Genomic DNA, 15,395 nt, shown 5'->3' with positions numbered 1-15,395 from the left:
TGTATTTGGGGGTTGGGACATCCACAATTTTGGTCCTTCAGATACCTATATTTTTGATACTTCTCTTGCCTTTGACGAACACATTAATGCTGACATCAAAGTCTTGCATATCAAACCATTTGCAAAAGTGAAGCCATACCTTTGTCTTAGACACTTTGTAAGAGCTCTTAGCAGCTCTTACAAAGGGCATTATTTTATTACTTTGTCAAAAGGCTTTGCATAATTTAACATCTTGTACCTCTGAGTGTGCACAGCCCCTGTCTAGATCACTGAGATTTACAGAGAGATTGCTCCTGGCTGTTCCAAGGTCAAAATTAAAGCACCAGGGAGACCAAACTGCTTTTCCATGTCATGACCCCTCCAACATCAGATGCTTGAAAATCCACTTTTGCTTTTCATATTTTGAATCACAATGAGTTTGACTCGGTTTTATTTGCGTTACTTCTTACTCAACTTAAACTCAATATATTTTGAGTTTAATATTCAGGGTTTTTTTTTTTTTATCATTTCCCTTACATTTGTTTATTTTATTCTTCAGGATTGCTGCCTTTTGGTTTATTAAATATGCTTTAGAAGAGAACTTGAATTGACTAAAATAAAATTTTAAATCATGGTTTTGAACTCAGGATCAAGTTACCCAGAAGTGATGTATGACTGTTTATGCAACCTCTTTCAGTTGATTAAAAAAAAAAAACACACATATTCAACCCTTTTGGGATTGAAGAAACCACTAAATGTCTTTGTGTTTAGTGATCAAACTCACTAAATCAGTGGAAGATCAAACACTTACTTCTTCCTTTGTGACATCTAGAGTTAGCAGATGCTCCTTTATCCACCTAAATCTGCAGATGAATATATTTATACATCAGTTGTATAAATATAACTGATGAAGTCTGCAATCCGACTGGAGCCCAGAGAACTTTACTTTGTTCAGTTTTTATTGCAGATATGTTCCTGCAGTTTTATAGCTTTATCCTTGAGCAGTAAAAGCCTAGAGTCTAACCTATTACAGTTATTATGTAAATGTGAACCTGATGATGAAACGAGGAGAGAATGTCCTCTCTCCACATTAAGATTCTGTATTTCAAAATTTCGTAACGGCACCGAAAAACCATGTCTCGTAAGTGATGTTGAGCCTAATCTGTCCAAGTGTTGCAATTGTCAAAATAAAAGATTTTGTTTCTTCTGCAGAGCCCCACAGTCTGGCAGAGTCAATATTGGGGCATTAACATTCTGTCTGTTTTTGTTCAGACCGTGCAAATTAGAAAGTTCTCGAGAAAAGCTACGTCACTTATTTTAGATGACAATTTATTAACAGTGATGTCCAAACAGTGGACCGCATTGCAATTTTCAAGTAAAATCAGTGGTATAGGTTTACAGTATGGTCAAAGAGCTATAGGACGTCATTCTCATCAGCAAAAAAAACAAAACAAAAAAACAGGCAAACAATGCTGCCAGCCAGTGGGTGAAGATCTATACTCTGCAAAGGTCATTTCTCATTCTTTTTCTTTCCTTATTTTCTGTGTAGAAATTATAATACACAGACTCCCGGTCCTATGGATGGATGAATATGATTTTCTTCCAGTGGAACACATGCATGCTCCAGTGCAAACCTTAGTTTTTTCACTTAAAACAGCGTTTCCATTATTTATTTATTTGATGGAAAGAGATGAGATGTCTTTAAATGAGCTTGATGAGCTTTCTCTCGCCCTCAGATGGTCCATGCAAAGAAGCCTGATTGAAGCGGAGGAGAAAGGCGAATCGGAAAAGCCATCGACATCATCTTCATGCTTCAGACATGAGGAGGTGGGGGGGTGTTAGTGCGCAGCTGGAGAGAGGGCCAGATCAGCCCCCCGAGCTGCTTAAATCCTCTTTACGCAGGCGCACACCCAGCTGTGACGGAGACGTGAGGAATGTTTGATGGTGACGGACGGGAAGGTGTGTCGCTTTTGGCTGTTGCTGTCGCCACAGCGTTGGTCGCCTCCCCCCTCCTTTCAGTTAGAGAGAGAGAGAGAAAGAAACAGGCAGGGGGCGGGGGACGGAGAGAGAGAGAAAGAGAAGTTTCCTGTCCTCTTGGTGCTACACTGTCGCCGGTCGTTCACTTCACACGATGGCACGCCTGCGTCTGTGTGCGAAGCCGCTGCTTAGGGATCCCCGTTACCTCCTATGAGAAGCGACCAGAAAACAAAAAGGAAGAAGGGAAACAAAAGAAAGTGTCTCCATGTCTGAATTCGGGTCACATAAGAAGAACGACGTGGGCCCACCGGTTGCTGCGGGCTGGAGAGCGGCGTGCGGCGGGGCCAGCGCCGGAATGAGCGTGGAGGCGCACGGGGGAGGAGAGCCCGTGTCAAACGGAAGCTGCAGCGCGTCGGACGCCGTCAAACGGGTCCAGAGCGAATCCGGCTGCGAGTCTCCGACGTGGGAGAACCCGGGCTCGGAGTCGGCTCTCAAATCGGCGATCCCTCGACGCAGCAGTCTGATCAAGGTGGATTCATCACACACACGCACACACAAAAAAAACACAGCAATCCCGAATAGATTCTAATCACCGGCAGGCGTACATGCCACCCAAAATGGGATTGAATGCTGATGCATCTCCAGCAGAAGCCATGCGTGAAGGCTGTGCTCAGGGGAAAATGCCACGAAATGGGAAAAAACAAAGTTGGATTGGAGGAGCCCTTGAGCAACATTAGACAGATGCGTTTCATCACACACCCTCCGTCCAGCCCGAGACGCCACCGCTACTGAACGGGCCTGCTGTCAGCTTTTTCTCTTTGCATGTCAGCCAGCAGAATAATCGGTCACACCATCTCTGCACATGTGCCTGCCGCTCTTGAGAACATTGTCCAAATTCTGCTGAACAGGTCCAGAAATGTGATGCGAAATGTGCAAAGCGATGAATGAAGCATCTTCTCATTATGTCATTTTCAAAGCTCAACATACTTAAGATTTAAAAGTAGTTTACACAACGCGTTGCAAAAGTGAAACTGTGAAACTTTTTTTTTTTCATAGTTTGTCTTGTTGCAACCACTAACTTGAGTGTATTTTAGTGTGACAGGCACACGTTAAATAGTGCATGCTTGTATACATTTTTTTTTTCAGAAATAAAAATGAGCAAAGTGTGGCATTTATGTAGCCTTTGCTACAGAAATTGCGACCAACAGTTTAAAGCTTGCCGAACTAGAAAATAGAGTCCACCCTGTGTTTAATATAATCTGTAAAAAAATAAAATAAAAAATAAAGCCATATTGCCATTGTGCTAGTCACCACAAACCACACAGGTGGACGCTGCAAATGTGTTAAAAGGTATTCTGAAATTCTGGTCAGATAAGACTATAATTTAGCTTTTTTTGGTCTTTACTTTGTGTGGTGAATATGCCTTGTGGTGGAAAAAAAAAACTGCACGCAGGATACCCAATGCAAAACATAGTGGTGGCAGCATCATGCTGTGGGGGTGCTTGTCTTTACTCTTCTGTCTGACGACTTCCAACTTGCTGTATTTTTGGAGAGGAAAAGGGGCGGAGTTTCACTCTCTATGACCTCAGGTGCGATTTCTGATAGTTGAAAATGTGGGTCATCAGAGTGTCGATTTGGGGCTGCTTCATTCAAAACCATGTATACTTTTTCTTCAGCATCTCTTTCTACTACGTGTTGTTCTGTTGTTCTGGTTGTAACACTAATACGTTTTAAGACGTTTAAAGGGCACAAATGCTTTTGCATACATTATTAGATGGCAAGCATTTCTGCTCATAAGCAGGGATATTGCTGACAGAAGAAGTGGAGGAACTGAAAAGTGAAGTCGTCCACGGTCCATTTTGATTGAAGTGAGAAATTACATTCTTTCTGCCTTCTTCAGTTCACAGTTAAACAGCCTTTGATTTAATTCTACTCCCTGGACTTGCAAATGAATAGATGTAAAATGTATTTTAACATAAATATCTACATTCTTCACGCACCTCTGCTTTTAAATGATATTAACCTTTAATGTATTGCCGTATCAATATCCACTGATCGATACCTCATTCCCTGACTTTGCCTTTTATGGTTTTGGTCCCCTGGGGTAATGTGGGAGGTCTTATGGATCGCCAGCTGCAGCCTGTCTGAAGGGCTGCTGCCTGCAAAGACATGATTATTTGAACATGCCATCATCTCTCCTTCTCTCTCAGTCTGTGTGTGTATATGCGAGTGTGTGTGTGTGTGTGTGTCTGAGTGATTGGCTCTGACTCAGCAAGACAGGAAGAGGGACCCATTGGCCAATTTCCTCGTACAGTTTGTGTTGCAATATTGCTATTAATCCATGAGCAGTTGGTGGTGACAAATCACTTTCCCTGGAGCACATACACATGCATGCACATAAAATCAGACAAATGTTTCTCACCTCTTTGCCCACACACAGGCCTGCTCTCGTAGACGCTCCTCTGCTGCAGCCAGCTCATAACACAAACAGCATGAAATGGACTGAAGTTTCTGCAGCCTCACACGGAGCCGAGAGTGGTGTTAAACGACTCCCGGTGGGGAGCGCGCTTCTGATGCTCAGTGTCACTTCTGATGTTTCAACGACTTTGGAGTACCACTGTGGTGACTCACAAAGAACGGGGCCGATCAAAAACGCAGGGCCTGCTTTACCGTCGTTTTTTTTTTTTTTTTTTTTGTATCGATTGGGAAATGTGGGTTCAGCTGACATGTTTGGTCAAAATGATTCAACTGGAGCAGAGTGGAAGGTGTTGTTCACCTTGGAGCAGGAAAACGACACCCAAGTGTACACGTAAAGCTGCTGTGGAATGATTTGTACAAAATATATTGGTTGCCAAGACGGCCTAGTCAAAGTCCAGACCTAAATCTATCCAAATCTTTCTTGTCATGTCTCAAACATTGCTTTTCCCAGGCATTAATCAAATCAATGGTTTGCATGCTACTGTCACCAAAAACATGTCGGCACATGCAGATGAGCATAATTGTATATCGTCCTTGTAATGTTAGACGTTATTAATCCAGTTTGTCCACATAATAGCACACGTATCTGTTTTGCTGGAATACTCTTAAGGTCACAGTCAGGATTCTTCAAAGCATTATTGCGGCGTGGTATGTTGGGCTGATAAACAGGAAATGTAACATTCCAGAATGGTTTTCCACAGGAGTCCAGACTTTATTTCCACTGTGCATGCGCGTGTCTTCCTAGTCCTGTCGGCAAAGTTAATGAGAGTATTTTATTAGTCTGTACCTTGCCCTGTCCTCTAATTTTCCTTTGGGGATGGAAGGAGGGCCCTGGATGGGGGTTTTCTGTCTCCTTCATTCGCGTGATGGCGACACAGAAAAAGACAGCCACTTAAGTTAAGTACGTTTCAAGTTCATCTGAGATGTAGATATCAATCGTTCACCTCTTTTCCTAATAAAGGCACCCAGTTGTTCTGACCTTTCTTGTAATAAATCATCAGAAGGGGGGATAAAAGAAAAATCCTCATTTGTCCTGCCAAGAGACACCAACAGGCTTTTCATTGCACTTAAGACGGCAAACTGGCATTCCAGAAGTCTCGGCTGGTGCGTCTACTTCTCTTTCAAGTTTAAAGCTTGCTTGTATTTCTTTCTTTTTTTTTTCAGCAATGATGGGGGGAAAAAGAGAGGCCTTTTTCTGTCGGGATATCAGACGTAAATTTGAAGAGTTTGCAAAACTCTGAGCTCTTAACTGGAACCGTGTGCTTTGTTCTGATGAGACTTCAGTTAGGATTTTTGGCGACGAGCACTCCAGCGTGGATTTGGGGCGAAAGACAAGATGAGTGCGTGGAAAAACGCCTCATGCTGTCTGAGCGGTGTGGATGATCTGTGATGCCGATGGACAATTTTTCTTCCAGAGGTCATTGGAACCTTGTCAGAGTACTTGGATGCACGGCATTTCTGAAGCACTTGGATATTTTATTGGCTTTGGCAGAGGAATAATCAAACGCTTATGGTTAGGTCAACAGTCAACACAAACCTTTTAATCAGAAACTAAATCAACCTTTATGGCCATTTGAATCTCTAACTCTAAATTCTATTAAAATGTGATGAGTTGAAGACGGAGAGTGAGGATAAGGGAGAACCTGGGATGGTGTACAAAGAGCCTTCCTTCTGAACGGTCCAACATTACAAATTGTTATTGGACCAAACAGAGTATCATCCAGTTGTCAAAAATAAGCTCTGCAAATTATTAACTGGAGGGTTGCTGAAGATAATTCTCTTCTAAATTCTTTAGTTTGAAATTTTTCCACTTATTTTTTTGAAGTAAGCCGCCCTTCCAGCTTTGTTATGCGTTGCAGTGATTCTCGCTGGCGCGTGTGATGAGCCGTCCGGAAAATCTAAACCCAAAACGCACTGCAACTGTGGCTCCATGCTTCATTTCCCTCCATGTTATACTAACTGAACAGTTTGTGCATCTGTTCGACAAGACCGAACGGATCCCTGGACTTCAGCCAAGCGTAGTTTTTAACTGAGGTGACTTGACTTGTCACAGGTGTGCTTTAACTTTTAAAACAGAGAAATGTCAAACACTCACTCTCTCTCGATCTTGCGTCACTTTCCAATCCCAGTTATTCCGCTTGATTTGTCACCTCTGTTTCAAAGGTGACAAATATTTTTCACCTCTGACAAAGATTTGTCAAAATCTTTGGCAGGATTTTCAGCTTTCTGAATAAAAAGAGCCTGAAATGTATGCAGGATTTGCTTACATTTTAGGCATTGTACATATTCAATAACGTATAACTATGTTATAAGGCCTATGTTCCCTCATTGGCCTTATAACATCAGCTTGCACTTACTCACAGTTGCACCTGCAGATTCTGAACAACACTGGGAATCTGCAGTTTGAAATCTGTTCTGGTTCATTGTGACGTAGTTTCCAGCTGGGCTAAACAAAAACTTTAAAAGTTTTCTTCAACATGCACAAGATGATAATATATAATCTTACAACCTAAGTATAGTTTGGGTGACAGGAAGGGGCTCAGGTTGTGCGACAAGGTTATGATTAGGGATACGGCATGAAAGAAAATAATTCAAAGGGTGAGTGCTGATGTTTATTTTTGAAGAGAGTTTATTTACTCAATTATTTAGATTTTACCTTTTTAGTAACACTTTATTTTGAAGGGGTCTGCTTAACACCGACATGACACTGTCATGTTCATGACTTGACGCCTGTCATGAAAACAAAGAAGTCTTCATGAATGTGTCATGCAGGGTCATTTGGTAAATAATGACAACTGTAATGCAAAGTTGACCATTTTAATGGACTTTTGATGCAGTTTTGCATTAAAATTGACCAAATGACAGTTCATGACAACAGTTGTAAATATTCATGAAGACTCCTTCATGCTCATGACAGATGTGATGTCACATTTATGAGAGTCATGTCAGTCTTATGCACATCTTGTCACCCTGTAAATGTTAGCTTATTTTTTGTGTAGTTCTCAAGAACTAGATATGTCAATCCAATTTTTTTTTACCCATCATTCTCTTGCAGGCTCCAATAACAAACTTGACTTAGAAAGATAGACATAATTCATCTGAAGAAAATCTATGAATCTTTTTGCTTTGAGTTGCTAAAATTATCAAACAAAAAGTCATGCCGTCTGCCACCTGATGCCTCCCTCAGGATTTTTAGCATCAAAATAGCTCTTCATTAGTTCTCTTAGACAAAGTGTCACAACATTCTGTGACGCAACCTTAATTAAAATCATAATTTTAAAAGCATCTTTATTTTCTTTCTGCACTTTTTTGTCCTTTAAATGTCAGTTATTTGCGTTTGCATGCAATTTTAATCGTCTACAATTGCCATCTTTAAAAATGAATTCCAAAATTCAGACGTGTGGGGAAACAAAAAGTGACTTCCGGGCAGCTCTACAGGATGTGAATCACCACAGTCACTTCCTCAGAAACACGACAGCGCCAAAGACCTTGGGGGTCCATTTCTTTTTTGGCTCTGCGGAAAATTTTTAACTAAACAATTTATTTTATTGAATTAGAACTTACTGGGACGTCTTCCCAGATTTTCTTTTACTCTCTGTAGAAATCAGACACCTGGTGCTGCAATTCATAACAAAGTTATTTATTTTCTAACAGGAGAAAGTACATTCTGTCTAATGCCACAGATCTAAATGGCTTTTACCATGTAATTATAGCTCATTTAAATTGCCGAAGAGAGGTGTACTTTACTCATAAAGGCTCTTTTTATATTCATAACATGTCTGATTATATAGTCTGTACATGGATATCCCGTTCTGTTCTCTACAAAAGTCAAATCTCTCTTGGCACTTGGATCGCCACTTTCACGCTCACCATCGACGCCTGACTGCCTGTTCTTGATGTCCGCAATTGCTTCCGTGATGCTTGTCAGCTAAAACTGTGGTTAGCTCTCTTCGAAGATGACCTTTTGAGACCAACCCTTTGCTTTGTTTTTTTAGTTGTTTCACTGCATCGTTGCATGTGTTAGCGATTGTGCATACGTGTCCACATGGGCCATCAAAGGGTTGGAGCATTAAAAGAACATCTGCTGCTCTGCTCACCGAGAGGGCCGGGGTCTGTAGTCAGAGACAGCAGTTGAGACTGCGTGCTCACCGCAGTTTCTGTAGCTCATAATTGCCGTACTCTGAGCAGGTTGACCTGACCACACTTCTTCCTGCGCTAACTTTATCAGAAAGTTTAGTGCATGTGTCACTCGCTCATTTAAATGAGCTCATTTGAAGTTTTAGAACCAGTCAATTAACCCCACTTTCCTGCCTTGTGTAGGCTTTCACGCCTCTCGAACCTTTTCACACGTCATCGTTTTTTGTACAAGCACATGCAGAACATCTGTGATGGTGCAACACGATTGATTTTGGTGTCCTCTAAATAACTCAGGAGGTTTATTGGTGAACATTAGTGAACACAAATTACGGAATTCCTCCTCAAACCTGGCCTTTATGGAAAAGAAGAAAACTACTGTTGACAATCGAATGAACAGAGGAAGCAAAGCTTGCGATGAGACCAACATTTTCATTTTTTTGAACTATTCTCAAGATGGTTCTAATAGCTGCATGTGGTGGAACATTAACATTGCAGATTATCCCTGAACACACCACCCGGTCAGGTGTGTGTAATGTCGGAATCACACTGATCCATGCACGTTTTTTGTGAGTATTTGTCCAATTGGTTGGACTATTACAGGCCTCAATGTCCTTTTTTATGCTTTATATTTTATTTGAGAGTGGTGTGGTCATTTATTGTTGAAATAAAAGAATTGGAAACATTTATTTGTTTTTTTTTTATCTGTGACGTCACCGACAGTTTTGGAATTACTTGTTTTTCGGATATAATGCGGCCTAAGTTAAATCATATTAATTCATTTATGAAAGTTGCCCGATCAAAGCCCAGAATTTAATCCAATTGGGGATCCGTGCCCATATTTGAAATGCAATGTTCAGACTGACAGACCCTGTTCTGTCAGTCTGACTGAGCATGAGCTATTTTTGCAAAGAAGAATGGGCAACAGTCAGTTTCTATATGTGCATATCTGGAAGAGAAATACCCCAGAAGACTTCCTGCTGTTACTGTGACAATAGGTAATTTGACAGGATATATTTAGGCTTAGGGAGGCTGAATGCAAATGTATTTTAAACCGTTTTTTATTTTTTATTTTCTTTTGTTAAAAAAACAGGGACAAATCAAACTTTTTTCCCCCACTTCAGAATTATTCTCTACTTTGTGTTGGTCAATCTCATGAAGTATTCCTACTATTTTTGGGTCATTTGATTCTTACGTAGTAAGAGATTTATTACCAGGACATGATTTCATTTTTGTTTTCTCTTCGTTTGACCTTTAGAAATAAAGTAAGTACAAGTTAAATACATTATTGCAGGTCTTGTTGACATTTTTCTTCCTCTGCTGTGTTGTCTTGCGTTTCACTGGCCAGTTGGGCTAAACTTGTCTGACCTCTCTAACCCTGTTTGAACACCAACTTTACTGTAAATATTTAAATATTTGACTGCACATACCATCAGATTTATAAAATAAGTATTCATATGAACAAGGGAGAGATCTGAGAGACTCTAGTTGCACTAATCCTCTTTGAAAGTGACCTCTGTCTGACATTGCGTTGGGTCAACTCTCCAAAGAAAACTAATCTGTTTTTCTACACCGAGGTCATTCAGAATAGATGCCGACTGCAGGCTACATGCTCACTATTGATAACGGTCCACTCTTCAAAAGAACCAAACTATTCCTTCATCCTATATCTTGTTGCACAGGGATAGAGAAAATGTGTTTGCTGAGCTAAATCTTTAACGTTACCTTTGAACGCACAAAGTGCTGGAGAGATCTTCCAGGAAAGGCATCAGACAGGTCGAGATGTGTATCAGCTGTTAATCTGAATGTTTCTTGTTTTGAAGCTAAACATGTGTGGGCCGTAAAGCTGGGTGTCGTTTTGCTGTCTGCCAGATGGATAGCCGGCCACTCTCGCAGGTTTTTACCAGCAATCTTTATTCATAAATCACTCAAGGTTCTTTGATCACAAAACTTGAGGAAATTTAAAGTTTGAGAGAGTGCTCTGCAGACGGGTCATTAGTTCATCAGAGTGCTTGCCTGGAAGCCAGCTGTCGACCTCTGACCTCAACCTCCACAAGCTGATTCTTCACTGTGACTCCAACTATGGCATCGTCATGCACACGTTTGGATCGTTTCGGGTTAGTCGATGTTGCGGCGAGGTTTTATTAAGAAAGGTGAGGAGGTGGAGCCAACTGTTTCACACTAAAATCGCACAACGAGCGTCAGGTGTTCATGCTTAAAAAATATTTGCAAATCCCGACAACAACTTTAACAATTGTATGACGGTCCTGTAAAATTTTATTTATATCTAAGTGTTGCAGGGTATAATACGCATTTAATGTTATTAATATCAGATCTAAAATTTTGAGAGTTTATTTACGAATCGTGCCTCGATTAGTTTTGTCTGTTTACCGATCATGTCTGATCGTGTCTCGATTGGTCTCGTCTGACTCGGGGTAGTGGAACGCGTTACTTCTGTTCTTCCATTACAACACTGGAAGTGAAAGAAGTAACGTCGTGTCCGTGTCTGTGTTCACCATTCCCTTATACAGGGTCAACATAAGCAGTGTTTTTTTTTTCCAAGGTTGTTGGAGAAAAAAAAACTGAGTCCTTTCTGTCTAACAGTCAGTCTTCTATCAGGAATCTGGACTTATTCTTTGACTGCATCTAGAAATTCATAAAGAAAATTTGTTTTTTCAGCTACCTCTTTTTAAGGTAAAGCTTTCTTTTCTAAAGACGTTTGAAAGATTGATCCATGCCTCTATTCAACTCTCCTAGATTATTGTAATTCCCTACGTCAGTTTAAGGCAGTCAACCCTTAATCGGTTGCAGCTTTTACAAAATGCTTCTGTGTATCTTTTAGCCGGAACTAGAAAACGGAAACGTATAATTGCAATTTGGGAATCACTCCACTGGCTGCCTGTTCTGCACAGGATTTGATTTTAAAAAAAAAAGCCCAACTGGTTTTTAATGTTCTTAATGGTTTCACCTTGTTTTTTTTAGGTATTTCTGTTTCTTACTTTTATTTTTCTCCTTCGGCATATTCTGTTCTTTTCTTTTCATTGCAGAACTTTAATGTATCTTCTCTTTTAAGTACAAAATAAATAAATAAAAATTTACTTTGACATGGTATAGTTAATAGTCGTTGTGATGTGACGCTTCCCGCCCGGCTGCTTTCATACCTTTTCCCAAGATGTCTGGCGGTCCTCTGTAGCTCTGCCACTTGACAGTAATAGCATCTGAGTGGCTGGACATCATGTATCATCCAAGGTGTCATATTAGGAGATGTGGTTGAAATGCCTTCTCCCCCCCCCAACTGGTATTTTCTGGTCTTGTACACATTACCAGAAACTCCAGGATCTGTTGTTCAAATGTCATCTAGTGTGACAAGATGTAGTTACAAGTTGTCATAGCTTGACATGTTTGGGTTTTTTTTCATGTCATAGGATATATTCATGGTATCTACAGTGACAGAAAATGCAAATAAAGCTGCAAAGCAAAATCTGCTGTTTTCATTTAAAATGAAGAAAAATATAATTTATAGTTTTGCCAACATGTTAATTGTATGTATATTAGTTATTATAGGTTGCCTGAGCAATTATTCTGGAGTCACTTGCATGACAGACATCCAGCTTATAGCTTGGAAAAGGGCCTTAGCTTATTTAGTCTTAGGTGATGGGTATTTAATTTCCAATTATTACTTTTTTTTTTTTTTTTTTTTTTAGAAACTGGTAATATCTAAACTGCACACATAAAGAACAGTATGCAGCAACAGGTGAAGGAGGGGGTCTGTACTGTCAGATGAAAATGACAGACTCTAAAACTTCCTCTGGTATCTCATAAAAAACACGTTAAGCAACAGGAACGATATTAATGACAGGATAAATCCGACTGTTGCACACAGTAAGAAAGTGTACGGACCAGTGCGTTTTTGTAAAGTAGTTTAAGGGGAAATCGGAGAGGATGCACGTGAAAAGGCAGAGTCGATCCTTTTTATGTGATCGGTCTGCTGTTCTTTCCAGCAGAGCAAACTATTCTACATTGATATAAAGGTCTGACGAGACTCCAGTAGTGAACTGTCTTGCGGCTGCACTTCAGTCTGGTTTTGATAAAATGTTTAAGTATTAAAAATGTAAGAACGAAATTGCTTATCCGCAAAGATGCACAATATGATAAACTTGTACTTTCTTATTACTTCTCCTGCTGCTTGTGTTTTAGACACTTTCTGTGAAACACTCACTTTTGGTTCCCGTCTCTTCTGGAAGGTTCAGTAAACTTTAAATGGTCAATGATTCTTGCTTTTCTTTTCTCTTGGGAGGCATTAATAAAAAATACTTTTAGGACGGCGAGGTTGAGCAAAAGAAGAAAAACCTCATAGTGCCAAAATCACTGTTTCAGGGCAGATCTCCAGGGAAAGCCCAACTCCCTCTGGTGTAGACTTTAACATTTGTTGTCCTGGAGGCCTTTGCATGCACAAAGTACAAAACATGTGAACACATCCCTAGAGAAATAGCAGTGATAGATCAGTCTTTGAGTTCATAAACAGTCTTCAAAAGTGAATGTGTTTTTTCCAGTGAGAAAGAGGAAGTCAAGACAGATGTGGTTTCAAAGCAGTGCATTGGAAACCTAGCAGTCTGGCATTGTGCAAAGGGATTAAAAAGTGCTCCGTGATGAAAACTATCTGCCTGTAACTTGCTACAAAAGAAAGGAATCACTTATACCAAAATCTGAAATTTGAAACACTACATTTCTATAATTTCTGCTCTGACTTTGACCTGGATTTTGACAACATGCATGTAAAATCTTAACCAATGTGCTGCAATTACATTACAGCTTCAGCGGAGTGCCTCGACTCGCATGTAGACATTCCCTCATTCCAATCCATGATAGCATGGATTGGATGGTAGCTCTTCATTATGTCTTCAAGTTTTTTCAGAACAATTTTAAAGAAATGTTTGTTTGACTCGGCTTTGCAAAGCTAAGAGAATGCCTAAACCATGCAGGATGCCGCCTCGTAAACCCTGGAGTTTGTCCATCCTTGGCCTGGTTGATATTGGGTGGCCGTGCAGCGGTTGTGCAAGCCTCACTTTCTCCACATAAATAATCTCTGTTTTAACCATGAAGGTTTAACCACACAGCATTAGGGGAGCTTTGAAAATGTTGTTCTGGACAGCATCTGTCACACCACTCACACTCAGTGAATTCGTCTGCAGTTACTTTCCCCGCATCAATGCGACATTTGGCTCTAAACTGAGACTTCAATATGAGAAAGTGACAATATCAGTGAACAATCGCTTCCATTCACAATAAAATATCAAACGGTCTGCCTTACGCCAAACGTTCATATGAACTCAAACAGGCGACGTGTCATCATATCATCATCGTATCATCTGTGTATGCTATTCTTTTATTCTTTTGTCTCTTTTATGTTTTTGTTTTGGAGGAGGGCTTTTCAAATTCTGTATTTGCATAAACAGTGGTGAAAAGCTTGGCTATATAATATTTCTACATTTTATAATCCCTATTGTATTTACCCTTCTTAAGGTAAATGCAAGTAAAGACCAGAAAAACCTGTTGTGGCAGGATGGTATTTTTCTGTCCTTTATTTTCTCTGTGAATAAAAATGATTGTTTTTCACCAGATTAACTCTTGTCGAGTGTAAATCAATTAGGATTGACCGGTGACATAACCTAAAGCAAAGCTGCTGTTGCTAAGCATCTTTGCAGTCAGTTCCTCATGATTCAGGCTGGTCCTATTGTTTAGTGTCTGGTGTAATTCAGCTGTTTTATTATGATCCTCTGCAGACATTTCTGCCGAGGTGTTTTTGTTGTAGACGTTAGCTCGTCGCTTCGAAAAGTTCTTTCACATGCACTCTTTTATTTCTAACAACAGAAAATCAGCCTCCCACCCCGTCGGTGGTGCTGCCCTCTCGGTCGAGTGCCTCTTTAAATAAACAGTGTTAATAATCAGTTATCTTCTGTCAAACAAACAGCTCGGCGGACTTGTTCTCACATCCCCACCTAGCAACTGTCTTTCCCTCTCTTTTTGTCTTAATTAGTGGATCAAAGATGCCACCCACTAATGACCCACATCTTGGTTCTGCTGACTCCGAGAAGCTGTAATTAGTGATACAAGCGTGTTGCACACAAAGGCTCTTGGGAAGCAACTTCTACGTGAAGACACTGGGACAATCTTCCCCCCACCCCACACACACACACACACACACACACACACACACACACACACACACACACACATACACACAAAGTCACTCTGCAGTTTACTTTCCCGCCTAATCTCTTTTGTATATACGTCTCATAATCTTTGAGTTTGACTTTTCTCTGTGTGACGTGTTTGTGATCTTGCATTCTCCCTCGTAACAACCGCATCCTATAAGCTGCGCCTCTTGGTCTCTTCCATTTCTCACGCACCACATTCGTTTAGACATTTGTCCATCTGTTCAGTGTCTCGGTCTCATGCTGCAATGGGAATAGGACGCTCATCAATATCCATGTCCAGTGAGCATGAAATGTGTAACTGTTTCACTGTATTTGCAAGAAAATCTCAGGAAACACAATCGAATTGATTGTATTTTAACAGAAAACGAAATGGTCTCACTGTTCCTAAAATAATGCACCATATTAGAGTTGGAATATTGTCAATGGAAAAATATTTATTCTCATTTTGATATATGGACGGAAAACACCTGTCAAGTTTAGTAGCACTTAATCATTTTGTAGGACATAATCATTTTGTTACCATTTGGCTCTTCACAGAGTTACAGAAGTATAACAAGCTGATATTGGTTGGTTAATTAGTCAGGCTATCTGCTCTGGGTGACGCGCTGC

At 40.4% G+C, this 15,395-nt stretch overlaps 1 protein-coding gene across 1 annotated transcript in view; it reads left to right on the top strand.

The window, feature by feature from the left end:
* Positions 1 to 1,399: 1,399 nt before the first annotated feature.
* Positions 1,400 to 15,395, top strand: part of LOC129378541 (inactive phospholipase C-like protein 2) — a 36,292-nt gene continuing 22,296 nt past the window's right edge. The window contains exon 1 of the mRNA XM_055058853.1: positions 1,400 to 2,485. Coding sequence (XP_054914828.1) covers positions 2,222 to 2,485 — 264 coding nt within the window. The 5' untranslated portion in view covers positions 1,400 to 2,221. The remainder of the gene's footprint in view (positions 2,486 to 15,395) is intronic.

This window comes from Poeciliopsis prolifica, unplaced genomic scaffold (assembly GCF_027474105.1).
Source record: "Poeciliopsis prolifica strain line A6 unplaced genomic scaffold, Auburn_PproV2 SCAFFOLD052, whole genome shotgun sequence".
In the NCBI taxonomy this organism is placed as follows: Eukaryota; Metazoa; Chordata; class Actinopteri; order Cyprinodontiformes; family Poeciliidae; genus Poeciliopsis; species Poeciliopsis prolifica.
The sequence above is the reverse complement of the archived record's forward strand: the minus strand, read 5'-3'. Positions and strand labels throughout refer to the sequence as shown.